This window comes from Wolffia australiana, chromosome 1, assembly GCF_029677425.1.
Source record: "Wolffia australiana isolate 7733 chromosome 1, ASM2967742v1".
Classification (NCBI taxonomy): domain Eukaryota; kingdom Viridiplantae; phylum Streptophyta; class Magnoliopsida; order Alismatales; family Araceae; genus Wolffia; species Wolffia australiana.
The window spans coordinates 190118-217500 of NC_135835.1; the positions used below are offsets into that span (position 1 = coordinate 190118).

The 27383-nt window shown below is 43.5% G+C and overlaps 4 protein-coding genes across 7 annotated transcripts; 2 read left to right on the forward strand and 2 right to left on the reverse strand.

The window, feature by feature from the left end:
- The first annotated feature begins 2931 nt into the window (after positions 1–2931).
- On the forward strand, positions 2932–4512 carry RPL4 (ribosomal protein L4). Its single transcript, XM_078571325.1, has 3 exons — positions 2932–3563; positions 3637–3919; positions 4368–4512. Exons 1-3 carry the CDS (start codon positions 3021–3023, stop codon positions 4400–4402), a joined length of 861 nt encoding a protein of 286 aa, XP_078427451.1. The 5' UTR covers positions 2932–3020; the 3' UTR covers positions 4403–4512.
- On the reverse strand, positions 4470–7806 carry THIC (thiaminC). 3 transcript variants are annotated; one of them, XR_013580650.1, is made up of 7 exons: positions 7647–7806; positions 6971–7275; positions 6760–6887; positions 5864–6690; positions 5079–5792; positions 4923–5010; positions 4470–4755 (listed from the first exon to the last, which is right to left on the reverse strand). XR_013580650.1 is itself a non-coding variant. In XM_078571298.1 (6 exons), exons 2-5 carry the CDS (start codon positions 7273–7275, stop codon positions 5082–5084), a joined length of 1971 nt encoding a protein of 656 aa, XP_078427424.1. In that variant the 5' UTR covers positions 7647–7806; the 3' UTR covers positions 4814–5010; positions 5079–5081. The 3 variants fall into 3 exon arrangements, 1 of the variants encoding a protein (XP_078427424.1); XR_013580649.1 differs by having other exon boundaries at positions 4470–4759; XM_078571298.1 differs by lacking the exon at positions 4470–4755 and having other exon boundaries at positions 4814–5010.
- A 462-nt stretch (positions 7807–8268) lies between these two features.
- LOC144699978 (Fasciclin-like arabinogalactan family protein) lies at positions 8269–11568 on the forward strand. 2 transcript variants are annotated; one of them, XM_078571338.1, is made up of 2 exons: positions 8269–8399; positions 9257–11568. In XM_078571338.1, exon 2 carries the CDS (start codon positions 9429–9431, stop codon positions 10032–10034), a length of 606 nt encoding a protein of 201 aa, XP_078427464.1. In that variant the 5' UTR covers positions 8269–8399; positions 9257–9428; the 3' UTR covers positions 10035–11568. The 2 variants fall into 2 exon arrangements, with proteins under 2 accessions (XP_078427464.1, XP_078427472.1); XM_078571346.1 differs by lacking the exon at positions 8269–8399 and adding an exon at positions 8456–8529.
- SQD2 (sulfoquinovosyldiacylglycerol 2) lies at positions 10037–12864 on the reverse strand. The gene is made up of 11 exons (XM_078571314.1): positions 12071–12864; positions 11916–11982; positions 11764–11834; positions 11573–11690; positions 11433–11506; positions 11302–11357; positions 11145–11228; positions 10982–11069; positions 10823–10900; positions 10686–10742; positions 10037–10621 (listed from the first exon to the last, which is right to left on the reverse strand). The coding sequence occupies exons 1-11, from the start codon at positions 12403–12405 to the stop codon at positions 10126–10128; spliced, it is 1524 nt and encodes a 507-aa protein (XP_078427440.1). The 5' UTR covers positions 12406–12864; the 3' UTR covers positions 10037–10125.
- Between the last annotated feature and the right edge of the window lie 14519 nt (positions 12865–27383).

Sequence of the window (27383 nt, forward strand, 5' to 3'; positions counted from 1 at the left end):
GATTTAACCCAGTTGATTGGTTAAGTTGTCAGTATGTGGAGTGTCAAGCTACTTCCTCGTTTTCTAGTATATCTAAAGGAATATGTCAACTCTTTCTTTGAACTTTTACTGTCATCAATTACCTTGTACATATAATCTCTCATCTACTTGAGATTTTTGAATGAATTATGATATAATTATCATCAATGTTTAATTGTTCATTCTATTTAGTAGTGATGCATGGTGAAATCATTAGAGGACAACTTCTATATTTTTTTACTACCATGAACAGGGATTTAACTACATCTTCCTATCAATAACTTCCAATATTTAGGGCAAAAAATCTCATCTTGACCACATAATCATCATCATGGAATTACTATTGCATTTGAGCTAAGAAGGTTTGGAATCCCATTTTAGAGACTTAATGGTCATAGCGAAAACACAAGCACTCATCGACAAATACATCTTTGGTGTCTCATGCTAAGAACCACTTACGTAACCATGACATGAAACAACCTAATTGACACAATGTATAATACCATTCAAGGATTCACACGGATCAATTCACTGAACTCTTTACCCAAATACCATTACTCTTTGTCCTTAATGTCTCCATACTAGTGGCTACGGGATTAGCCATACTCATCGAATAAGTGAGACTATATAGTACTCTTTCTATTTGGATAATTAATGTCCTTCTTGAGTATCATTCAAATAAGAATGTTTAGAACACATGTTTAAGATCTAGTGGTCTTCGTATTATGATCTCATCATAATTCACTTATTTTATAATGGCCCGATAATCTTTATTGTGATGATCTCATCATAATGTTCAATGACACAATAACCTTTATAAGGATGATCTTATTAATTAATTATAGCACATGTAAATAATTAATCAATAGCTGATTTAATCCAATTGATTGGTTAAGTTGTCAACTTATGGAGTTCCAAGTTACACCTCGTGCCCTAGAAGATACAAAGAAGTTTTAAACTCTCTTCTAGAACGTTAATCTTTATCATGCACCATGTATGTAGAATCCCTCATCCATATGAGACTCATGAATGACTTAGGGTATGATTAATCATCAAACATTAATAGATCATTCTAATTAGTAATGATGTGTGTCAAAAGCACCAAAGAAAGTCGTCTTAGATATTTCTACTATCATGATGAAGGATTTAACTAAATCATCTTCCTTGAGTCAATCTCTTCTAATACTGAGGGCAGAAAATCCCATCTTGACCACACAATCAACTTTGCGGGCTCAATGTTGCATCTGAGTTAACATTTTGGAATACCCTTATTAGATACTCATAGGTTATGGTCAAAACACAATTGTCTATCCACAAGGAGTCTTCGATGTCTTAGGTCTAAGGTCTAGTTACACAAGCATGACATGAATCAACTTGAATGGCGTTGGGTGTAATACCAATCCGAAATTCGTATAGATCAATTTAGTGAAATCTTTTTCCCCAAATAGCACACACTATCTGTTTCTAATATCTCCATGCTAATGGCTTTAGGATTGGCCATACTCATAATATGTGTGGGACTAAACAATGCTTTTCTATCTGGATATTTCAATGTTATTCTCGAGTATTATTCAAATAAGAATATTTAGAACACATGCTTACATACTAGCGATATGGTGTAGCCCAGAAGCCCATTTTTTGAGGCCCATTAGCATGTTGTGGCCCAAGAAGGAGATTCTTCTAGAACTGACAGGATCTACAAAAAAATACCTAGAGCCCCTCAAAATCCTTTGACAAGATTTTCTCTGATAAGATCTTCTTACAGTATTTTCCCTGACAAGATCTTCTGACATGATAATCTCTGACAAGATTTTCTCTGACAATATCTTCTGACAGAATCCTCTGCCAGATTTTTCTTCTACTAGGATCTCTGCTCTAATTTGTCAGAGCTGCACATCTTCTGATTTTGCCCCATCAGGATCATCTTGAGCCACACAAAAATCCCCTGACAGCTTCTACATGCCCTAGAATCTGCAGGATATCTCTGCTCAGGCCTGGCAAGCTGCTTATACTCTGTTTTAGCTTGTCATAATTGCTTTTTTCAATGTTTTGACTTGTCTTGTCATGGGTAGAGTCATTATGGACGCCCATGCACTTGTTGTGGCCTATATAAGGCCCCCATGTACCCCTCAATGAGCATTATTGAAATCTATTGTCCTGTTGAAACTGTTGTTTCTCCCCTCTGAGTGTTCTCTTTGTTAGAGAGTGCTTATGTGCTTGTGGATTCAAGTACAACCCCTGGTGAATTCAAGGGTTGGAGAGGCTAGTTCTGTGGATTCAGGACTTAGCTCCTTCAAGTAGAGCAAGGCTTGTGGATTCAAGTCATGTTCCTACGTTGTTCGTGTACTAAGGCTGCGTCATGATATCCATATTATGATCTCATCATATCTACTTTATTATTGAATGTACTCATGGACTTTAATAATGACTATCATACATACATTATGATGAATATATTAATAAAAATTAAACGACACTTGGAATGTGTGATTGGCTTATATGCCACATATTTTTCAACAAGTTCATGCATTCTGTAAATCTTAGAGGGGCATGATTAATCCTGCTCAATACGCTCATTTATATATAGATATTAGACTGTATACTAAAATTGAGTATGTTTTATCCCGTTGTGTTTCTATTTTGATTCCCTAACAACTCTCCCTCTGAAAGAATCAATTTTTATTAATAATTAAAATAAACGTGGACGTGTTAATGTAAAGCTAGAGGGAACCAAAATACTTGATAGAATTCCAGTTTCGAATGGTTGAAAAAGGATCTGTAAAATGGAATGAAAACGAAGAGGAAACAGCGGTGTGTTGTCCTGCGGGACACCGGAGGCTTATAATTTTCCTTGCAAGATTTTTAAATGGCAGTAATCCGGGGGGAAACAAAAAGAAAAGTAGCGGACGAGTGGATAATGGCGCTTCGCGAGGCCGTTCTTTAGAGAGGGAGATAGCGTCTTCTTCTTCTTCGTCTTGAGAAACTGAGAGAGGAGGGAGGAGATGGCAATGGCGTCGTCCTCCGCATCGCTGGCCTTCCTGTCGTCGTCCATCTTCAACGGATCTCCAAAGGGAAGAGCGCAGGCCGTTCCCTGCAAGACTCTTCGCGCCACCAGAGTAGCAAGACCCTGCCAAGGCGTGCGCGCGGAGCTCGCGACTCTCCCCGTGCTCTCCTTCTCCGGCGAGAAGGTCGGCGAGGCGGCGCTCGATCTCCGCTCCGCGCCGCCGGAGACGGCGCGCGCCGTCGTGCACCGCGGGCTCGTCACGCACTTGCAGAACAAGCGCCGCGGCACCGCATCTACGCTCACCCGCGCAGAGGTCCGCGGCGGAGGGCGGAAACCCTACCCGCAGAAGAAGACCGGCGGCGCCCGCAGGGGCTCTCAGAGGACGCCGCTCCGCCCTGGAGGAGGCGTCATCTTCGGCCCCCAGCCCAAGGACTGGACCATCAAGATGAACCGCAAGGAGAAGCGCCTGGCCTTATCTACGGCCATCGCTAACGCCACGTCGGCGGCGTTCGTCCTGGAGGACTTTGGGAACGCGTTCGACGTGCGTGAATTTCATTTGAATTCCCGATTTTCTGCTTCTTCTTCTTCTTCTTGATTTCGCTCTTTTGTTTCAGAAATCGCCGAAGACGAAGGAATTTGTGGAGGCGTTGAAGCGGTGGGGGCTGGATCCGGCGGAGAAGGTCACCGTTCTGGCGACGGAGGTGCCGGAGAACGTCTTTCTGTCGTGCAGGAACATCGGCACGGTGAAGGTGCTCACCCCGAGAACGCTGAATCTGTACGATGTACTCGACGCGAAGAACCTGATCTTCACGAGGTCTGCGCTGGAGTACTTGAACTCCGTCTACGGAGAAGACTCGGACTTTGTGGAAGACGAGGAGGAAGACGAAGAGGGCCAAGGTCCGTGAAATTTCCCTTCTGTTCCTCGAAAGGAAGTACAGGTCTTTGGAGCGTCTCATTTGATAGGAAAATAGCAAAAAATTATCGTTTGTTTCCTCTCAAATCTATTTAATCTGCTGAAAATTTGTGGGAACTTTTTTTTTTCCCTACCTGTGTTATCATCGTGCTTGGACTATTCGTTTTCGTTCAAGGAACCCTTTTTTCTTGTCTCGAAGATGTTCTTCGTTCACAATTCTTCGCTTCTCTAATGCATTTCTATGGCGTACATCGCACGCATATATCTTATACAAACCGCATCGTAGGAAATTACAGGAGGCTTTGTTTGTTGTCTTCAGTTCCTGTCGATCTTGCTCTTGAATGCAATTGGGAATTGCTTTATTCAGCCAGTTTAACCATTAAAAACTCATGCAATTATTTTTCTTGGTTTGGTTTAATGGCCGTCGCGCAGGCGAGGAAGAGGACGGAGATGTCAACGGAAGCTGATCAAGCGCAGCAGTCGGGCGCCAACCCTTAATTTGACGCTCATTTTTGTAGCCTCTTTCGCACAAAGTTTGTTTCAAGTTTGAGAGTTTATGCACGTTGATTTCCCAAAATCACTTGCATCATCCGCGCAGTCGCGAGCAATGAACAATGGGTAAAACCCAGTAAAAGAAAGATTTTCTTCGGAATCCACCCGCCAATGGAACGTTGACGACGGTCCAGCGAATGAATCGACCCTTCGCCCCTCGTCCTGCAACAGCAGAATGGAGAAGGAAAAAGGAGAGAGAAGGGAGGCAGCACACTCCCTACGCAGGTATTACCCTGTTCAGGTTCGAAGGGACTTTCTCAGCCGGTACCTGCCTGAGCGAGGCAGGTCCAGGCACCCCCGGTGCGGCTTCCAATTAATAAATCGGATAGTCGAAGATAATAATAAAAAAAACAAGAACAGTCTGGGGGGATTTATTCAAGGAACAAGACCGAGATAAGATGTACATACAAGGAAAGCAGACGGTTCAAGGCTTACCCCGTGCCCATGCGAGAAGACAGGATGGGCCGATGGATTCCACCTCCCCCAGCTCTCTCTGCTTCGATCTGAGCAGCCGATCCACAAGCTGGGGATTGGGGGATTTTGGTAAGTTATTTCTTTCAATTGCTCGCGACGAGGGGAAGGATTGATTACCTGTTAAGATGATCTCTTCTTGTGCTCCTCCGAGGAGGAGGCGTGGGCGGCGACGTAGCTCTCCGGCAAGTAGATTTCCCCGCCGACCTCTCCGTGCTGCTCGCCGCTGACGGTCTTCTTGGCGGCCAAGAACTCGGCGCTCATGGCTTCCATGCCGCGCTTGACGGCCTCTTCGGCGGTGCCGTAGCCGTGCTCCTCGGCGTACTTGCGCACGTCTTCCGTGATCTTCATGGAGCAGAACTTGGGGCCGCACATGGAGCAGAAGTGGGCGACCTTGGCGCCGTCCGAAGGCAGCGTCTCGTCGTGGAAGGACATGGCGGTCATGGGGTCCAGAGACAGCGCGAACTGGTCCATCCATCTGAACTCGAACCGCGCCCTGCTCAGCGCGTCGTCCCAGTCCTGGGCGTGGGGGTGGCCCTTGGCCAGGTCCGCCGCGTGGGCCGCGATCTTGTACGCGATGACGCCGGCCTTGACGTCGTCCCGGTTGGGCAACCCCAGATGCTCCTTCGGGGTCACGTAGCAGAGGAGCGCCGTCCCCAGCGCGCCGATGTTGGCCGCGCCGATGGCCGACGTTATGTGGTCGTACCCCGGCGCGATGTCCGTCGTCAGCGGCCCCAGCGTGTAGAACGGCGCCTCATTGCACCACTCCAGCTGCTTCGCCATGTTCTCGGGTATCTTGTGCATCGGAATATGCCCCGGCCCTTCGTTCATCACCTACGATAACACCATCAAGATCAACAAATTAATGTCAAAATTGGGTTTTTTTTCTTCTCCCAAGTCCCAACCTGAACGTCCTTCTCCCAGGCTCGTCTCGTGAGCTCGCCCTGGGTGAGGAGCTCGGCGAACTGGGCCGTATCGTTGGCGTCGTAGATGGAGCCCGGGCGCAGGCCATCTCCGATGGACAGGGCGATGTCGTACTGGTTGCAGATGTCGAGGATGTCGTCCCAGTGCTCGTAGGCGAAGTTCTCCTTGTGGTAAGCCAAGCACCATTTGGCGTGGATGGAGCCTCCGCGGGACACGATGCCGGTCATTCTTCTCGCGGTCAACGGGATGTAGCGGAGGAGCACGCCGGCGTGGATGGTGAAATAGTCAACGCCCTGCTCCGCCTGCTCGATGAGCGTCTCTCTGAAGACCTCCCAGTTGAGGTTTTCGGCGATGCCGTTGACCTTCTCCAGGGCCTGGTAGATGGGGACGGTCCCGACCGGCACGGCGGAGTTGCGGAGAATCCACTCGCGGGTCTCGTGGATGTGGCGGCCGGTGGAGAGGTCCATGATCGTGTCGGCTCCCCACATCGTCGCCCACTGCAGTTTGTGCACTTCTTCCTCGATCGAGCTGACCAAGGCCGAGTTTCCGATGTTCGCGTTGACTTTGACGAGAAAGTTCCTCCCCACGATCATCGGCTCGAGCTCGAGATGCTTCTTGTTCGAGGGAATGATGGCGCGGCCGCGCGCGACCTCCGATCGGACGAATTCCGGGTCGAGTTTCTCCCTCGTCGCGCAGTACAGCATCTCCTCCGTCACGATTCCTTGCTTGGCGTAGTACATTTGCGTGTATCTCGGGAAGCTGAGCTTCTCCCGCCGTTCGATCCAGTCTTTTCTGATCTTGGGCAGGCCTGCGAACACGAAAAAGGATCGACTAAGAAACTCGATCGTGGAAACGGAAGAGAACGAAGGATACTGACCAAGACGGGGGTCGATATTCTGCGGTCCGCTGGTGTCGTATGTGTCAAAGTGAGGCGTTCCGCCTGAGAGATGAACGCGGCGGAAAGGAACGTGGAGAACATGGCCAGATTCCTCGTGGATGGTCTCCCTAGCAAACAGAGAAGTAGAACAACCATTCAATTACAGAGTAAAGCAGGAAAACAGGGCCTGTGGGAAGAAGAAGTTTGTCACCTCTGTTCCTTTGTGCTCTTTGGAAAGCATTGCTCGAAAGAGAGAAGAGGAAGGAAGTCGGGGGCCGTGGGATCGGCGGTGTGCTTCTGTGGTCTGCTGCTTTTTGTCTTCTCAACGGTAGAACTATCGAACGTCAAAGTTGCTCTCGGTCGAAAAGGGGTTCTGGAGCTCGATTCCTTTTCCCGTGCAGCTGAGATGCGTCCCGTGGCCTCCGATCCCGGGAGAAATGTGCTTGGAAACTTTGAGGAAGCGAGGTTGCCCTTGCTTCCGACCAAGGGCCCTAAGACTGATTGTATCGACGCCATCTATAAACAGAAAAGCCGAGAGATTATTAGCAATTAAATTGTCGCCAAGACCTCGGAAGAAACCTTCATCGCGTCCGATCCGCGTACTGGAAACTAGATCACGCCCAAATAAAAGCACTGATCGTACCAGCGCGTTGGAAAAAGCTCGAGCAAAGACGGATGTCTCTCAAGTAATCGCAACCGATTGAATTCGGAGGAATTAAGCGGAATTCAGCATCGTCATTCAAGCGAGATGCAAAATTTAAATCATTATCACCGATCAAATAGATCCATCGATCATTTTTTCAAAAGGGGAACAGAGACAAAATCGAAGATAAAGTTATAAGAGGAAGAAAAGTTAACGAGATGGGAGTGCAGAGCGACAGACTCACCTCAATTTCTGACGTAGTCTTCTTCCCAGTCCCCCTAAATCTTATCCCTTCTCTACTCTCTCTCCCTCTCTCTCCCCCACCTCACTCTCAAACTCCCAAGCGGGGAAGCGGGTTTGCGAGGCCTTATAGAGCGGCAACCGAGATATTTATAGTGACGTGGCACGAGCCGTTACAGTTTTTAGTGGGGGGATTTTCGTCCTAATACAAGATTGCTGCCACGTGGGACGTTTCTCTAGATGAGAGATATTTTTCTCGAACGAGAAAACAGTACAATCCAATGGGGTATTTATAAACTACTCGTGAGCAGAAGGCTGGCGTGGCCCATTCCTAGCCCTAGATCGAGTAAAGCCTGAAGTTCATAAAATAGGCTCTTCAATGGTATTTCTCTGAAAAGATTAAAGTTCTCCTGGTTTTTTCACAAAAGGCGAAGCATCCTACGATGGAGACGTGGCCGAAGGAGAAAAAGCAGATGAGCTTCTTATCTTTCGACCCGTATCTGCCGTCCGTTTCTTCCCGCATCTGACTAAGTTTTTGGCAGGACACTGTAGAAGATATTTTCGTGCGGGCCCGCATGTGAAAATGAAGTAATTCTTATTATTTTAAATTTCTGGCCCAGACTTTTATTATTTAGATAAGTCAAATTTAACCCGATATGAAAATCTCTCTGTCACCCAAAGAAAGAGAGAGGAGATGGGGGACTGGGGGAAATTTTCGATCTTCTTGCTGTTCTTTCCGTTTCGCGTCATCTGAAAGGTAATGGCCTTCATTTTTACGTTAATCTCGTTTTACTCATGTCAAGACACATGGATCTGTCATCTTGCTCCGCTATTCTGTCTCCGTTTGGGATTTTGACCTGATTCGGCGGTTTATGTGCGCCGTTGTGGTGCTAGATCGTTCCCCTGTGGAGCCGTAGTTTTCATTGATACATTGCATCGGCTTTTGTTGTCATTCTAGTACAACTAAATCCATTGCGTCTGCCTTGCGTCCTCTCCGTCATTTGATGTTTTCTCTCTGGCGTTTGTGTGTAACTTGAGCAATGATTACTCATTTTCTATTCATGTTGGTTGCGACCTTCGTTCTCTTACAAAGCTGAGGAGGAAAACTCGATCGCTTAGTGCGAGATCGGGATTTTCTAGGTTTTCTCCAACAGAGCTGCAGGGGGGGTTTGGGGACTAGTCGTACGCATAAATTCAGCATTTCTGTTTACCAAATAGGAAATATCCACTTACAGTTAAAAGAATTATTTCTTGATTAATTATCCGATGAATTAAAAGATTATATCAAAGCTGTGGCCCATGTCTTTTGTCATTCTCCTCGTGATTTTCGCAAGGCAGCTACAACAGTCCGGTACGAAATGAGCATCTACAATTTTCTTTAATAAAATGATGTCTTACTCGTGGATTATCCGCATCATGGTTTTTTTCATTATGTACATAACGTCACTCGATTTCCTGTGCTTGTGCACGATTTCGCTGAAGACTGTCTCTGGCTGCATTTAGTTATTTATTTTTCCTTCATTTTCTAATACTCTTAACGATTCTCAAAAGTTATTTCAGATATTTCTGGACCATTTCAATCGTTTTGATCCAACTTTCTTCTCTAATTGGCAGCTCGTGATTGTTCATGGGGAGGCTGAACCGTGATCTCTGAGTGCCAGTCTGGACCTAGTGGACCCGCTGCGGTCAACCATAGATTATTAACGACCCGTGTTAGCTGTGATAAAATCCGACGCTCATATCAAGATTGAAGAAGCCCGGCAGGTTTGATTGAGCCATACTAAAAATGGATCTCTCCAGGCACCTGCTGAAGATGGGATACTTCTCGGCCATACTCTTGGTCTACATGTGCCTGCTTTTTATTTGGTCTCTGCTGTTCTTACCGAACGCTCACCTTCCCGAATTACAGCGTAATGGCGAAAACACCGATGAGCCCATTGACTCTTCAAAGCTTGAAAAGTCTAGAGAGAAACGGTTGGGCGAACTGGGGGAGATGATGATCTCGATGCTGCCCGTTGACCTCCCGTTTACCGTCTTCGTCCCCTCTGAGAGAGCCTTCCAGAGCGTCCTCCAACTGAACTCAGACGATTGTCTTCTGGGACCCAAGGTCAACGAAACCGTCGCCATTCTCTCTCATGTCATGGGATTCTCCACCGTCCCCTGGCGTGTGGCTTCCGGAGAAGTTCCCAAGTGGAGGAAGGAGGTGCAGCTCTACTCTGTGTCTGGCTTCAGATTGCATGCCCGTCGAGACCCAGACGGCACATTGGTGGTCAACGGTGTTCCTGCTAATTCAACGGACATCGCCAGAGGGTTGATCACAGTCCACATTATGAATGGTGTGCTCATGGATGCTGAATTTGAACAATCGTTCCATCCTAGTGATGAAGACTGAAATGTGCAATGCTTCTTCACAACATGATTAAACAGATCATCATCACCATCACAGCATTCGAGAGGAGTATTTACATAAAATGGGACCCACATTAGGAGAAGTTGACCTGTGGGGAAGGGAATATTTGCCTCGTGAGCCATTGGATTGGCCTCAGCAGCTGGGCTCTCTTCTTTCTCCAGAACCAGATGGCAGCGCTGTACTGCTCATTCCGTATCTTGAGCGTGGCAGCACGCCAATCATACTTCTCCATCTCCAGCCTGGCAGCCCTGCCCATGATCTCCCTGAAGTCTCTGTCGGTCAACAGCCTCTCCATCTTCTCCACACAGTCATCAAGGTCGCCGGGGTTGAAGAGGAAACCACTAACTCCCTCTTGATCTTCCGGGATGATGTCCGGGATCCCGCCGGCACGCGCTGCCACCACGGGGAGACCGGAGGACATGGCCTCCAGCACGACCAGTCCAAGCGTCTCCGACTCCGATGGCATTACAAACAAGTCGCCGCTGGCGTATGCCTGGGACAGCTCTTCGCCATGCAGCATCCCTGTGAACACCGCTGGCATGCCCACAAACATCTTCTCCAGCTCCTCCCTGCAACGGTAATGCCCAGGCTTCAGCCAATTGACAACCCGGAACAGCAGAAGAAGCAACATACCTGTATGGACCGTCTCCGACAAAGGCGATTCGGGCTTGTGGTAGTCTCTCCATCACCCTGGAAAACTCAGCCAAAATCCGCGACTTGTTCAGCGTTGACCAATGCATGGAGAGGTAAGTAAGAGATTAGGGGCTAACTTTTGGAGGAAATCAAGGCTCTTTTCGGCGCCAAGTCTTCCGACGTGTACTACGAGGGGCCTCTCTGTTTCTCCAGCGCTAATCGGAAACCCAGAGAGAGATCGTCAGAGAAGTTTAAGTCAAGGCAAGTCAGCTTGGAGAGAAGACGAGGCAGCTCACCTCAGCCGTACTCTCATTTCGTGGTTGCGGTGACGGGGATGGAAGCTGTTGGAGTCCACTCCCTTGTTCCAGAGGCGTATCTTGTGGGCTGCAGAAGAAAGACTCGTGCGTTGACTTTCCGTAAAGGCCAACCAGAGTCAAATAATAGAAGAAGACCATCTACCTGCGGTGACCCCGGCGACCAAAAGATCCCTCCCAATTGCTGCCGACGGGACCAAGGTCAGATCGGCGGCCCGGTGAAGAAACTCTGGCAGCCCAAGAAGAAATTGTAAGAAAAGTCAAGACCTGGATGCCCAGGAAGCCAGGAAGAGCCCACTTACTTATGATGAGCCACATGGGCTTTACCAACCAGCTGAAGGTGTATCTAGGGATATATCTGAGGATAAACAAAAGTTACGACCGGCATCAACATCAAGATTCGAAAGCCGATGGCGACTCAAATTGGACTTACATTGGCACATGCGTGTGATAAGACAGGACCAACGGGACAGACAGCAATTTGGCAATGATGAGCGCACCAAACACCTGTAGAGAGAGATTTTTCTGAGAAAATAATGGTCCTTAAAATCATGATATGTTCATCGTAATTACCATGACTCCAGGGGACGAAGCGTGTATTATATCAGGCTTAAAGCTCGCGATCTGGGAGAAGATCCTCGGGCTGAGGGCTAGAGAGAGAGGCACGTTCTTGTACAACGGGCACGGAAAACTGAAGCAACAGAGAGGGATGCAGTTGAGAAGACTGAGGAGGAGAACAAGAACAAGAAGAGACCTATGCTCACCTCCACGAGCCAATCACCTTTGCCCCATAAAATTCCTCTGGCACGCCTTCATGAGTGGTGACCACGATAACCTTCAAGATTACCATCAAAAACCCGCTCAGCGGATACAACTCGTCATCAGAAGAAGAAAAAAAAAGTGATGATCTAATTACCTCATCACCCATCTCGCGGAGATAACGGATGAAATTCTGGAACCTGTTCTTGTAGCCAGAAACGTAGCTGGATGTCGTGGGGGGGGAAAAATCATTAATTTCCAGCATATACATGTTCCAACTAGATTAACCGCAGCTCGATTAAGAAAGCTTACGAGAAGGGGGACGGCTCGACGAACAGAGCAATGCGACGGGGGCTGAAGGAGGAACCATCTTGAATGAGCGGAGCATTCTCGTCGATAGGCAAATCGCCTGGATTTATCTCTCCGTTGATGGTCATCCAATCCCCCTCTGCCGATGTCCTGACAACCATAGCTTCCCCTCTCTCACTCGGCTTCAAGTCCAGAGGCGCAACTCGGCTAGAAGCGTTGAGCCCTAAAGAGCTCTGTCCCGAGAGGGAAAGGGGAAGGCAGAAGAGAGGAGAAGTGTGGGGAGAACAGGAGAGTGGTGGGCGGGGAGAAGAGGAAAAGAGATTTATAGGAGACGCCATTATCAGGGAGAGGTAGCGTGTACAGGGTGATCTGGAAGTTGGGTACTGGGAGAGGGGAGGAGGAGGGGAGTAAAGCTGGGCAGAAGAGAATCTGTGAGATATGGGGGAGTCGGGAAGGGAATATACTCAACGGACAAGGGAATCGACGGTGGGCATATGCCGTTTCTCGTTCCTACCACGGCCCGGCCACTCCTTTGGCGTCGTTGGTGATCGCCTCCGTTGGCTCCAGCCCTTCCTTCCCCACCACTCCTGACGCCGACCCCTCTGACCTCAATCCTCCCTCTCTTGATTCTGCAGTCAGAGATGCTAGAGAGATATAGAAGAGATAGATAGATTGGGATTTGAGCGAGAGAGAGTGAGAGAAGATAGATTGAGAGAGAAAGAGAGATAGAGGAGATGGCTTGAGAGAGAGATAGAGATAGAGATAGATTGAGAGAGAGAGATAGAGGAGATAGATTGAGAGGGAGAGATAGAGGAGATAGATTGAGAGAGAGAGATAGAGGAGATAGATTGAGAGGGAGAGATAGAGGATATAGATTGAGAGGGAGAGATAGAGGAAATAGATTGAGAGGGAGAGATAGAGGAGATAGATTGAGAGGGAGAGATAGAGGAGATAGATTGAGAGGGAGAGATAGAGGAGATAGCTTGAGAGAGAGAAAGATAGAGGAGATAGATTGAGAGGGAGAGATAGAGGAGATAGATTGAGAGAGAAAGATAGAGGAGATAGATTGAGAGGGAGAGATAGAGGAGATAGCTTGAGAGGGAGAGATAGAGGAGATAGATTGAGAGGGAGAGATAGAGGAGATAGATTGAGAGGGAGAGATAGAGGAGATAGATTGAGAGAGAAAGATAGAGGAGATAGATTGAGAGGGAGAGATAGAGGAGATAGCTTGAGAGAGAGAAAGATAGAGGAGATAGATTGAGAGGGAGAGATAGAGGAGATAGATTGAGAGGGAGAGATAGAGGAGATAGATTGAGAGGGAGAGATAGAGGAGATAGATTGAGAGAGAAAGATAGAGGAGATAGATTGAGAGGGAGAGATAGAGGAGATAGCTTGAGAGAGAAAGATAGAGGAGATAGATTGAGAGGGAGAGATAGAGGAGATAGCTTGAGAGAGAGAAAGATAGAGGAGATAGATTGAGAGGGAGAGATAGAGGAGATAGATTGAGAGGGAGAGATAGAGGAGATAGCTTGACAGAGAGAAAGATAGAGGAGATAGATTGAGCGGGAGAGATAGAGGAGATAGATTGAGAGGGAGAAAGATGGAGGAGATAGATTGAGAGAGAGATAGAGGAGATAGCTTGAGAGAGAGAAAGATGGAGGAGATAGATTGAGAGAGAGATAGAGGAGATAGATTGAGAGAGAGATAGAGGAGAGAGATTGAGAGAGAGGAGATAGATTGCGAAAGAGATAGAGGAGAGAGATTGAGAGAGAAAGAGAGAGAGGAGATAGATTGCGAAAGATATAGAGGAGAGAGATTGAGAGAGAAAGAGATAGAGGAGAGAGATTGAGAGAGGAAATAGATTGAGAGAGAGATAGAGGAGAGAGATTGAGAGAGAAAGAGAGAGAGAGAGAGAGAGAGAGAGAGAGAGAGAGAGAGAGTCAGCCCACTTCTTGCGGGGGACCCTCACGCTTTTCTACACTTCTCTGGGACTTCACAGCCGAACGTGGAGAGTCAAGTAGCCTATCCGTTTCGACCTCTGTCATCTAAGGCATAAAAGAGTCTCATTGCCCATTTTCAGCGTGATATTTATGAACAGCTGCTGAGAACTCTTGTGGCTTCAATGAAGAATTGTAGTACACACTATAAGGCAGACAATTGGAGCTGGAGATTTCAGGAGTCAATTGGCAGCAGGGCATGACCAAAAACAGACTTAAGAAAGAGAGACAGAGAGTAGAACCCAATGATAAGTTAATTAGATGGGGCTGATTGTGATAGTTGGGATATATGTTGGGATCTGGGGTCCAATCAAATCAGGTAGTTCAAAATTGATCGAATAACTCAATCGATCAAAACTCAAATTGATTCTAGCTGATCTAAATTTCCATATCCAACAATGAGTTGATTCTAGTTTGATATAGATATTCGATAGATGTTTTCAGTAATATAAAACATAATAAATGTTAATAAATATGATCAAAGTAAATCAAACAGGTAAAAAAGGAACCAAATTGTTATAGCCAAAATGTATAGAAAATGCTCCAAACCTGTTACTTTAGGGAAGAGACTGATACGTCAATATTCATTAAGATGGAAAATACAGATTCACAAATAGAAAATTTAGTAATTTCTACTATTTATCACCAAAATATCGATCAGAATGGAGAATCCTAAAATACCTTTCAATATTGTTTTGTATATGGATGAAAAAAGGAATCCAAAGTCATCAACCCATATGATGGTTGGACAATATCAAGGTTGCTGACATCACTGACCTGACGAACAAACCTACTGAAACGATGCAATTGACATGGCTGACCCCACTAAGCAAACTGACTTGACCAACGTTAATGATTCATATCACAGGTTTTTCTTGACTGTCGTAAGTGATGTAGTCATTTGAGCAGGCAGAACTAACCAAGAAAAGATGACCGATGTGACTGATACAACCGAACCATTGGCCAGGTTTGACCAGACGGATGTGATTAACATTACCAATCAGACCCTTACGAGGGGTATGATAAAGAAATCTTGACTGATGTAACTAGCTCGTATGACAGGTTGAGTAAATCGATATGATTGTCATTGAAATTAGACCAACTGAAAAGAGAAAGACAACATAACTAATGTCAACCCATAAATTGGGATTAAACAGACCAAGACATTAAGACTGACTCGACCAACCCATGTTGGTAAACCATAAATTAACTTATGTTGTTTAAGGCTTCAGACCCAAATGACGGGTCTGATAAATAACACTCGAACAATCTAATCAGCTAGTAAGATGGGTTCGACCAGATCGTAGTAATTGATGTTACCAATCAGACCCACCCAACTGAGAAAGACGATGTGACTAACATCATCGATTGGACCTACTAAATAGATCAAACCAACCAAAACTGTGTGACTGACGTGACAACCCAAGTTCATAAATCATAATTTGGGTTAGTTGTGTCATTTACACAACAATATTTGTGCTTCTATTAAGAGTACAAAGCAATTTAGGGTCAAAATTGAAAGGGAGCAGCAAGTCTTGAATAAGTGAAATATAATCTCAATATTTTATAGGTTTCCACAATCACACATTCCATCTCCAGCTCTGGTGATTGTCTCCACGTAACTGCCTCCATATCTGTTGACATCAGTGATGGTATGCTCAACATCACTCATCATGATGTGCCACTTGTGAGCACATATCCACAGATATCTCTGCCCCAGCTTACAACCGTCAAACTCATCTTTGGACTCCATTCGCATTACTACCATCAATTGTCACCCAGCGCTGTTTGAAGCACCAAGTAAGGAATTTATTTGGAATTAATTAGTAATTTTTTATATAAATTCATAAGTTATTAAATATTTAAATGCATTAGGTTAGTTAATACAATATTTTTATCAATTATAATCATTTTTCACTAATTGATTTATTAAATTTCATTTAACTTTTTTTAAATATAAAAATCATAAAATTAGAAATAAAATCAAAATACACTAATTCAACAGTTGATCCCTATCGCTTCTACCCTTCCTCACATGATGCTCATGAGGACAATTATAAATACTATTGCGTAAAGCAAAAGCCTTAAAAGTCATAAATTAACCCTAATTAAGGGTTTATCATATATGATCTGGATAATTTGGCTGATGACATTGATATTCTCATGAAATGCATATGTTGCCGTAAAAATTTTAATATTGTCTTAATTTTTTTTCTGTTTTTAATTCCTGAATAAAATTTATACATTTCAATTAACATCTAATCATGACGGAGAAACATGCAAAAAATGGGACATTATCTAGGCTTTACATCTCCAAGTCAGAATGTAAACTCATTCCTGGAGTTCTGTGATGCCCTTCTTTCCCAAATTCACTGCAAAATCAGTGCATGGTGAATAATCATCATTTTAACATATTCTTAAAAAATTCATTCAGACAAAAATTTGAAACCTTAGCCTTCTAAAACTCATTGTCATTGGTCATAAAAGGTTCATCCTCATATTGTATTCTGTTGGGGATCCAAAAGTCTACAATATAAACTTGAATGATAAATTTGATATCGTGAGAGATTTTGAGAAGTCCTTGAGGGTCTTTTTCATTTTAACTGTAGCTTGCCATACCATATGTCTATGTCATTGGTAACCTTCTTTGCATGACACTTTGTTTTATGTAGTCACAACCAAATGTTCATTGTGATCTACTTCACGATGATTTATGCATTCATATTGTGTATGGTGTACGGGAAGATAGCATGATAAGAAGAGAACTGCCTCTCCAATAAGGAGCTTGTTGGTGAATCAAAAAAAAATTATTACATTAATTTCACACATTGACAGAATAGTCATTTACAAGTCTCCATGACCTGTATTGTGAGTCATGCAGAGCTGCAATTCTCTGAAAACATATTGATAGAGATACTTTGGTCAGTAATGTTTCGGTTCTACCAAACCTAGTGTTAGCATCTTGATCTGGCATTGTCTGGACAATATCTGTAAAGCCAGTTTCACCAAAGGATGTAACATAGCAGTGGGATTCAAGACAGTGGTATGCTTCTACAGAAAGTATACTTATATAGCGTTGTCTCCAGAAAGTATACATATACTTAAACACATGAATCTTCTTTCAAACTCCCTTTACAGTTATATGAAGCATTTGCAGTACTTCAAGTGAGTGTTCATCAATGTCACAACACCTTCCACCATAGAAACTATGAACATTTTCATCCTGGTTGCTGGGTTTCTGGCCTCCACAAGTGTCTCCAGAATTTTGATGGACTCGATCAGCGTGTTCCACTCTTCCTTAATAATATGGAGTTTTTGTTGTTGATTATCAAGGATGATGGTCATATTAAATAAGCATTATCTCTTCTGGACTGTTGCATCCAAAATGTCATGATCTCATGGGTGAATCTACTGTCAAGGACTAGTTGGTTCTCTTAGATACTGCCAAATGTTTCACACCTCTCCCTGTATCTTTTTTTTCATAAAATTTACCCAGGAATCATGGTAATCAACTGTTTAACTTGTGATACAGCCTGCCATAGAGAGGAAAAGCTGTGTACTAATTGACTTATACCCCCTGAATCACTCTCTTGTGTCATATTATGATCATCACCCTCTATTGATGCTTCTTCATGAATGCAAAGCTTTGATAGCCCAACTTCTAATATTAGATTCATGACATGGGTCAAACATGGAAAATGATGGGTTAGTGTGAAAAGTGATTCACATCTTACTTGTTTGAAAATATTTTGATCATTATTCTATTTTAGGTATCACTCTTACTCGTAATTTTCACAGGGAACGGATATTAGAGTTTAAATACTCTTTAAATGGTTATTTAAGAGGGATGAGACACGATACATTTAAAATAAGAGAATGTGATATGATGAATGTAAGGTGGTGAGAGGGTGATAAGAATCATTTACTAGTGATGATATGAATAATAATATGATGAATATGTACAAGGAAATGGATAGGTCAAATGGAAATGAGATATGAAGATGTGATGTGATGATGGATGTAGAAGATGAATAAGAAGAGGATGATGAAAGGGATGAATGGATTCGAGTGGATGTGGATGGATGATGGTGAAATAGCATGGTGGACAAAGGAATCATAATCATATAACTAATGGATGTGATGAAAGAACGTATAGGAGGTTGTGAGATGGAGACAAGGATAATGGACTAGATGATTTAGGGTTTTTCCATCTCACTCTCTTTCAATCTGCCTCTCTCATAGGAAGTAGGTTTAAAGATAATTTTTTAAAAATATGTGGTTCAATTTATGGACCCAAAGGTATAGATACGGATGGAAAAAGAGGCAGAAAAAAGGAAAGGTGCTCAAAATTGCTGCTCGAAACACTTTTTAGAGCATCAGATATCTTGGTTGGAACTTGGATAATTTTCAGCCCTTTGATTTCCTCTCTACTCTGATTTTCTATAACCTCTAATCCCAAAAAAGCCAACAAGCCATGAACTAATTACAGAAATAGATATTAGTTCATAACATTTTTATGAAGATTTTTTTGAATTTAAAAAATGATATATTATCCAATATAATGCCAAAAAATTAAGAAAAATCACATTCCAACTCACACAATTATTTTCTTTCATAATATTATGTCATAAGAATTATAAAAATTTAGAAAAAATCATAAATTTCAAAATAACATTAGAAAAATAAATTTAATCATTTTAGGCTTGATAAAATGCATTTATAATAAATTTAATGCAAATGAACATGTAAATATGGTCATATTAACCTACAAAAAATGGGTGCCATCACTACCAACTTAACTAATTTCACCTCCCAATCATTTTAATCTCATTAAAAACAAAAACTAATCAATCGCTATTCTCATTTGAGGTTTGTAATGAACTTTCTAAATACATGCAGTGCCTTGGTGAATTAAGATGGGACCATTTTATGGTGATCGCAGTGTCTAAAAATTATTCTAGATATTATAATTTGATGGATACTGTTGACAAAAATGATATCATTATCATAGCTTATACAATAAGTAGTGTTGATCCTATAAACATTTGTCTAGAGACACTAAGGATAGACATTGGTGCTCTTTAAGTAAAGAGTTCGCTGAATTGATCCACTTAAATCTATGAATTCTATTTAATGAACTCAAAATTATGGATAATTTTTTCGTTATAAATTTAGGTTAATCAATGTTATTTATAAATATTTAATCACAAAATAATGTAATTAGTTAGTGATGTGCACAGGTCATCTCCAAAAGGAACAAATCTTAGGGAAGTAGCTCCCTCTATATGTTGTCTTTTAGATGACAAGAAGGAACACATATTTGTAAGAAAGATTGGTAGGAGGATGGTGAATATCTGAGTTTGGTTTTCCTATTTGAGAATAATTAGATGAGTAACACATGAGTGGTGGTCGTGATTGAGCAAGTTGACACTATAGCATAGGATGAAGGAAGACATAAAATGGTGAGGGTGAGATGGGATACAAATTAGTGATAAGAAGAATTTGAAAAAGGTTTTAATAACTTAGGTTTTCATAGACTATAAGAGATTGTGAAGGCAAGATGATGGCGCGACATCGTCCGACATCGCAGAGTCGTCGCGCGAGGAGCCAGCACCGTCATCGAGCCCGCCACCGACACGTGTCCAGCCGACACGACGAGCCGCTGCATCGACGCGCGACCCCGGGTTCAAATACTCGGCATGACGACGCGCCATCTCCATCGTCGGAGCAGTCTACTTATCCGTTTCTTATTTCCTTTCGTCGCTTCTCGTCTTTCATTTGGTCCTTGTGGAGGGAAAGGCCCATATGAGGACATCTTCCCCTCCCCTATGCTTTAATGGGCCTAACACCCCTTATCTTCTTCCCTTTTCTTTTTCTTTTCCTTTTGGGTTATGGGGGGCCCATTTTCCTCTCTCCTATATAAGGGAGGGGAGGGCGCTCCCCACACTACTCTTGCTTTTTTTCATTGAAAGGTTATAACGTGGGAATATCAGGAGTCACGAACATGAGAAGAGGAAGAGAAGAAAGAAGAAGAAGGAGGAGGAGGAGAAGGGAGAAGGGAGAAGTAGAAGGAAGAGAGACAGGAGGACGCACCGCCGCCCACGCTGCCCTCGTCGCCGCCACACCGGCCTCGCCACCGCCGCGCCGATCTCATCGCCGCCGCGCCTACTTCACCACCGGTCCGCCCGCTCGCTGCCTGGCGAGCTCTCGGTCTGGACGACCTTGCTGCACGCCCGACGACCGGCCTCCGCTCGCCATCACCGCCCTGCTCGACCGCCGTCCGCTGCCTCCACCCTGCCCGCTCGACCATCTCCACCGCTGCCGAGCTACTTCGCCCGACCAGCGCCAACTCCGCCTGTCCAGCTGCCCGACCGGCCTCCGCTCGCCACCACCGCCCTGCTCGACCGCAGTCCGCTGCCTCCACCCTGCCCGCACGACCATCTCCGCCACTGCCGAGCTACTTCGCCCCACCAGCGCCAACTCCGCCCATCCAGCTGCCCGACCGCCGTCGTCGACTGCGCACACCGTCCGGGCCCCTGTGCGCCATCGGCCCCGCGCTGTGACCGTCGCGTCCGCGCTCGCCGGAGCTCAGTACCCGCCCGCGCGAGCGCCCGCCGTGAGCTGCCGCCGCCCAAGCTCGGCGTGCTACGCTGGCCTGCACTGACGGGGGTCCGTACTCGGCACCGTGCACGCGACCAATCCCCACCCGCCAGTGGACGCCCACGCTCACGCCTACCCTCGTTCCCGCATCAGCCAGACATCAGCGTCACCGACCTCCTATTATCTCCGGATTTTCCTCTGACTCGAGATATCCGTCGCTAGCGCGACAAAGGTACTCCCCTGCCCATGTTCTTTACGTCTCTTACTTTCTTCAGTATACTTTCGTATTGCCTCCTCCGCGCTCGGGTTAGATAGGTGAGAGTGAGACAGGTTGAGAAAACGACGCATTTAGTGAAAGTCTTACCTGCCCGGTACGGGTCGGGTTCTCCCGACGCGTGTGAGCATTTCAGTGGGGTTTCCCCATTCGGCGACGTACTCGCCCTCGACCCTCTCAAGCGAGGTTCGGGAGGTCCGTTTGACCTCACCCATAGCGACCCCGTCATTCTCTGGAATGGCAACACCGCTCTTCGGCGCGCGCACGTACCATAGTAGGGAAAAAAATTATCTAATGATTATTTTTTTAATCAAAATTTGTAGGGAAAAAAAAATTAGTGGCACATGAGCATTGATTTCATCAAACATCTTGTTCAAATGCTACAGTGATGCGATGTCAGGAAGTTTGATATGTTCCCATTCTAAGTATGGCATATGTAAATACCTAAAAACAAGAATCTGGGAGGAAATTGATACCAGAGTACTTCAGTTAAACTAATAAATTATTTATGCATTGTGAGATTGAATAAAATATTGAAGTTTATACGGAAACAAAATTAAACTTTAAACCATTTTGCACTGGCATGGGTGTATTGTAATAATTATGTGATCATAGCTAAAGTTGTGATTTTTACTTCATTAGATTGGACAAGGATGTAGTCAATAGTAGAGTTGAAATCTTCTCATGAATTTCAGATGAAAAATGTAGATTTTTGTTCTTTCAAAATAAGTCAGCATTGATTTGAACCCAAATCAGGAACCCAATTGTACTGTGGAGATGCAAACCACAAAGTCTTCTTTCAACAAAATTATCAACTTCATTGAAAAAATATTGACCACTTTTTACTGGTGGCGAGCATCAATGACAACTTGTCGACAAAAACATTACACACGTAATATATGTCTAAATTAAAATTGTCTAAAATTAAAATTCTTAACTGTATAGTTATATTCACAATTTTCTGTAAGCATAGAGAAGAAACCAAATCCTTAGAGGTCCATATTTTTTTGAGACATTTGTACACGTCTTTTAATGCATGAGGTCATTTGGTTAAAGATTGAGATTTTGGACATTATTTGTGTGAGGTTTACATGATATGTTTGCATTAAAAATAAAATTTTAGATAAATATTAACTTCATTTAGAACGATAATGTTTACTCTCTATCCTGAACATGTTGGATTCTTCATACCTTGAGTTTCTTCCTTTTTATCCATAATCTTTTTCAATGCATTATTCTAGCTAATTTTCTGGGGAACTTGTTGGGTGAAGGAGAAAATGATATGGAATAAAGGGGGGCACCCAGCTCTGGGTTGCCTGGGTGCCTCAAAGGGGTGCCCCTCCTTTATTATACTGTACGAAAAAAGTTTCTCAATTTTTTTTTAAGTACAGTATATCCACCAATCCCCATGTAAGCTTACTTGTATGACCCTCTAGGCCCATGTATCATTCTAGTTAATAACTTTGATGGCCCAATAACGATTATTATCCAACCTTATTAAGTAGATTTATCAACATATGTATCTATCGACTAAGGACCGATTTAAACCTATCGATTGGTTAAATTTCCTGCTTGTGAGATACCAAGCTACACCTTGTGCTCTAGAAGATACTTATTAGTGTTTGAATTCTCTTACTTAACCTTTACTGTCATCAACGCCGTATATGTATAATCCTTTGTCTGTGTGAGACTTTTAATTGTAGAATAAGTAATGAGATATTTCCGGAGAAAATATTGATATATATTTAATAATATATGGCAGGTGCTATTAGAATTTGGTAGGTCCAATGAATAGTTCAGGAAAAAATTACCTACTAGCTATTAGATTTGGTAAATTTGTTCTTCATTTTTGTTACATAGATTATAGCTAAAATGTCTAGAGTAGATTATAGTACATCGTATCATGCACATTTGCATGGATACTTCAAAATACAATAACTCAACAGAATTTGAAACTAGTTTTAGTAGAGTATATGACATGACTTTAGTTCAAATGTATTCTCATCCTTTTAATTACTATGTTTGACAACAAAATAAATCTATACTAAATCATATTCCCCCTACCTTCTTCAAAATCTAACTCACACATCATTATGTTTGATAAACATATCATCCTATACTAAATCTAGTGATTGTTAGGGGAAAATATATTTTTTAATTCAGCTAAATTTGAGGCCTAAAAAACTTTAATTGGCCAATGTTGAAATTTTATTGCTCATAACGGTGGTTTTATGTGTCTGAAAGTCGATAGAATACAGTCCACAAGTGGAGGATGCGAGGGATACAGATGGATATCATGTGAAATGATGTTAAGAGATAAGATCATGTGTGATGACAGTGGCATTATCAATCACATAGGTAAGTGCATCTACAAGAGGAAAGAGTGGAAACGATGAGCACGTGATCAATACAAATGACTTATTGACTGCCCTCCTAAAGAGAAGCCATAACTATAAATAGGAAAAATAATCTTACAACCAAACGATCAAGATGCCCTCAGAAGACTAAAGCTTAAGAATCTGATTCGATCTAATTGATCGTATCAGATTATTTCTCATAACTATAAATAGGAAAAATAATCTGACAACCACATCGAACATTTGATCGATTGAATCTGATCTTCAAACGCATGGGTTCCAAAAGTTAATTTGAACTCGATCTTCTCATAGGACCAAATCATATTAAATTATCTGACCTAATTTTTTGATATAATTTTTTGAATTGATTAACAAAATAAATGTGTTTAGTCAATGAGATCATGATTTTACCTCTTTCAAAGCTTTTGCTCACACACCTTTTTCCTCCCGCCATCTTGAGATCTGGTGCTTGCTTGGAGAGGGAGGTGTGCGACATTATGATGTTTGATCAAGGTAAATTGAGAAGGATGGAGCTCTTCGTTGGCTGTTGATTTTGAAAATAACAAAGTATTGATAAATCTCTCGTCAATATCTCTCCATTTATTCAATCTCCCTAATATCCTTAATTCATTCCTCAAAGTATTTCATATGAGATACCAGATTTAATTTAAATTTAATTGTGAGTAATCTATCATTGGATTTGAGACTCTGAAATGCAGGAAACACACCAATAGTGAAATAATTTCTGTAATTCATGCTAGAAGTTTTAGGTCCCATTTAAGTGAATACTACTGATACTCATTCGTAAGCAACACATTGCTAAGGCATAAAAATAATTCTCTATATTTTAAGTCTTATCGTATGTCTTGTCTTGATCCCATGAAAACCAAATCTGTTTTGTTTCTTTGATACTCAAACTGATAGCACTTGATACGGAGGAACAAATATTTATGGCTATCTTTGAAAGATCCACATAATATGTAAACTTATTCAAATGAAAATTGAATTCATTTTTATAGAAAATTTGATTTATTATTATCTTTATGTGTTGATTTATTTATTAGATCCTAAACTCTTCAAATGGATAATTTATAGGTTATTGGAGGGTTTTTTCCAAAGGCTAACAAATAAAGAAACATGTACCTTTCTACTATTATCCTTGTTGGGTTCTAGAGGCCTTGACATGGATGAATAAATCAAAATATTTCGCAGTGGAAGACTTTTGTGGAATCGAATGCCATCATTAAAACTATGAAACGAAGTACCTTTACACAGATCACATCCGTGATTTCTTGGTTCCTAGAGCAAGCCGAGTTGAACTACTCAAATGTGCACAATCTAGAAGTATCCATGCGATCCTCGGTACGTCGGATTTCCTCCTTCTCTTTGACGATCCTCGTTCTACCTCCATAATCGTCATTACGCCGTCCCGATCGCATCGGGCATGGAGAGGGTCTGAGGGGAGAAGGGAGAAGAAGGGGAAGGCACCCTGAATAATTTTCGCTCGAATGAATTTCGTTCAGGGCCTTCCCCTATTTATAACTAAATAGGTATTTTTCATAAAAACCCCCAAAACATAAGTATATCTTCTGACGTCTAAAAGACCATTTGCATGTGACCCTCTAGGCCCATGTATCAGTCTAATTAACAACTCCAGCGGCCCAATAACCTTTATTAGCCTTCTAAGTCAATTAACTATATATAGATTAATTAACATTGGATCGATTTAACCCAATCGATAGGTCGAGTCTCCAACAAGTGCGTGCCAAGCTACACCTCATGATCTAGAAGATACAAAGGAGTGTGTATCTGCTCACTAATGGAATCTGTTCTTCATCGGTTACCATGTAATTATAGTCCCCCATCGACTTGATGCTCCTTCGATGACTTAGGGTATAGTCAACTGTCAAACCCTAATTGGTCATCCGAGTTAGTACTGATGCATTCAGAAATCATCAGAGAACTCTTCTCTCGATATTTCACTACCTTGGCCAAGGACTTCATCGTATCGTCTTCCTTGAGCTGTCACCTCTTATACCGAGGGTGAACGATCTCATCTTGACAACTTAATCATCTTTGCAAACTTCTTGATGTACCTAAACTAAGACCATTTAGAATCTCATGATTAGAGACTCATTGGCCATAGTCAAAGTATAACCATTTGTCCACAAGACATCTTCGGTGTCTCAGGTCTAAGGAACACTTGCACAATCGTGACGTGAATCGACCTGATTGACAGTTCGCTATAATACCATTCAGGGATTTGTACGGATCAATTCAGTTAACTCTTTCCACTAAAGAGAACCCAATATCTATCCTTAGTGTCCACACTAATTGCTATGGGACCAGCCATACTCATCATATGAGTGAGGCTAGATAGTGTTATTCTATCTGGATACTTCGAAATCCTTCTCGCGTATTCTTCGAATAGGGAAGTTTAGCACACATGCTTAAAGACTAGTGATCTCCGCATTATGATCTGATCATAAATCACCAAGTCTGAGTACATATTCATCGACTATAATGAATATGTTCTATTAATGATTATGGAATGAGATGTGGAATGTGTGATTGGTTCGCCGGCCACATAAATTTCCATCAAGTCCTCCCTCTCCAATTTTTTCTATGCTTTCTCTTTGATAACACACAAGATATTCAACATCCATCATCCATCCCTATTGATGTAAAACGCTATCGTCCAGGATCGATCGGTGCGTTTTACTCACAGTAGGCATTGACGATACGCGTGATTTATAGATGTTGTAATGCAGTTCGAGAATGAACAACAAGTGCAACGAATTGACTAGCAAAGTAAGAAGATCAGTTAAGGTGACGAAATTCTATTGGCACAATCGACCTTTCTGACGTTCCTTAAGAGAAACTAGACGCGTGAGATGAGAAGTAGTAATACAACTGAACGTCATCCAATCCACAAGTAGTCTTCTAGCATTTTCAACAAGAGTTTAAACTACCTCTCGCTAATGGTGTAATATTTGGGTCAAGACGTAGGTGTCCAACTCTCGAGGCACGGAAAAATAAAGGATAAATATTATAGGGAAAGTAATTGAATTGTAGAGGTAAAATGGAACGGCAGGACCTTGAATAGTGAGGCAAAGCAATCCCGGGTGGGTGACATCCAGTGTTCGTATGTGGGCCGACCTTGATGGTGTCCACACAAGCCACACAAAAAATGTGCGGGCGCAAACGTGTGAGAGCGAGAGCGCGTGAAGGGCGCGAACGTGCGGGGCGCGACCGCACGAGGAGCAGACGCACAGAGCACGCGTGCGGAGCATGGAGCGCAGGCGCGGGCCGCAGGCTCACGGAGTCCGTGCGTGGGGAGCGCAAGCGCGCATGAGTGGTGCTCGCGCACGGGCTAGGCCGGGCGGAAGGGTGAGGCCGCGCAGAGGTGCGAGCACGTGAGAGGCGGCCGTACGGGCCCAGACTCACGGGCACGCGAGGTGCGGGCACCTATGGATGAGCGCGCAGGCGCAAGGATGTGGGCGAACCAAGGCACAAGCAGTTGGGGCGCAAGACCTCCGGTGTGGCGTGCAACCGACGAGGCGAAGAGGGGTGGTGTAAGGGCATGTAGGAGGGCACGACGACGTCGGCAACGGCGGCGATGGTGATTGTGGTGGTGGCAGCGGCGACAACGGCGATGTCGGAGGCATTAATGGAAGGTGAATCGGCTCCAAGATCCTCCAAGAATGGTCTTCTTAGATGTTTCTTGATCACAACAACACTAAGAATGTGAAATTCTCGATGGTAACTTGAACTACAAAACCAGCGGGCGAGGGTGACGTCCACGGTGATCTCGTCATGGAGAGGCAACCACGATCCCACATTCTAGCGATGACGACTAAGACTGGGAAGCTCTCTTTCTAAGGCTAGAAACTAAAGGAAAAAAAAACAACAATTCTTTGATTCCAAATTTCAAGTCCGTCTCTCCTCTTGGGCATGCCATCCTTATATAGGGCTGAGGGCATGCCCAATTGGGCGTAAGTGGAGGGAACCGTCTTGAGACGAGCGGTTCTCTCAAAATGATGAAAAACTTAAATCGTTCGAAATGGACGAGGCCAAAACATGACAGG

Bases quoted from the DNA above. Each gene is read 5' to 3' on its own strand.
- LOC144699978 (XM_078571338.1), top strand. From the start codon at position 9,429: ATGGATCTCTCCAGGCACCTGCTGAAGATGGGATACTTCTCGGCCATA.
- SQD2 (XM_078571314.1), bottom strand. From the start codon at position 12,405: ATGGCGTCTCCTATAAATCTCTTTTCCTCTTCTCCCCGCCCACCACTC. The intron at 11,835-11,915 runs GTAATTAGATCA...GTAATCTTGAAG, and splicing joins TCCGCGAGATGGGTGATGAG to GTTATCGTGGTCACCACTCA. The intron at 11,507-11,572 runs GTAATTACGATG...CTCTCTCTACAG, and splicing joins CTTCGTCCCCTGGAGTCATG to GTGTTTGGTGCGCTCATCAT.
- THIC (XM_078571298.1), bottom strand. From the start codon at position 7,275: ATGGCGTCGATACAATCAGTCTTAGGGCCCTTGGTCGGAAGCAAGGGC. The intron at 6,888-6,970 runs GTGACAAACTTC...TCTGTTTGCTAG, and splicing joins AAGAGCACAAAGGAACAGAG to GGAGACCATCCACGAGGAAT. The intron at 5,793-5,863 runs GTTGGGACTTGG...GTGTTATCGTAG, and splicing joins CCTGGGAGAAGGACGTTCAG to GTGATGAACGAAGGGCCGGG.
- RPL4 (XM_078571325.1), top strand. From the start codon at position 3,021: ATGGCAATGGCGTCGTCCTCCGCATCGCTGGCCTTCCTGTCGTCGTCC. The intron at 3,564-3,636 runs GTGCGTGAATTT...CTTTTGTTTCAG, and splicing joins ACTTTGGGAACGCGTTCGAC to AAATCGCCGAAGACGAAGGA. The intron at 3,920-4,367 runs GTCCGTGAAATT...GCCGTCGCGCAG, and splicing joins GGAAGACGAAGAGGGCCAAG to GCGAGGAAGAGGACGGAGAT.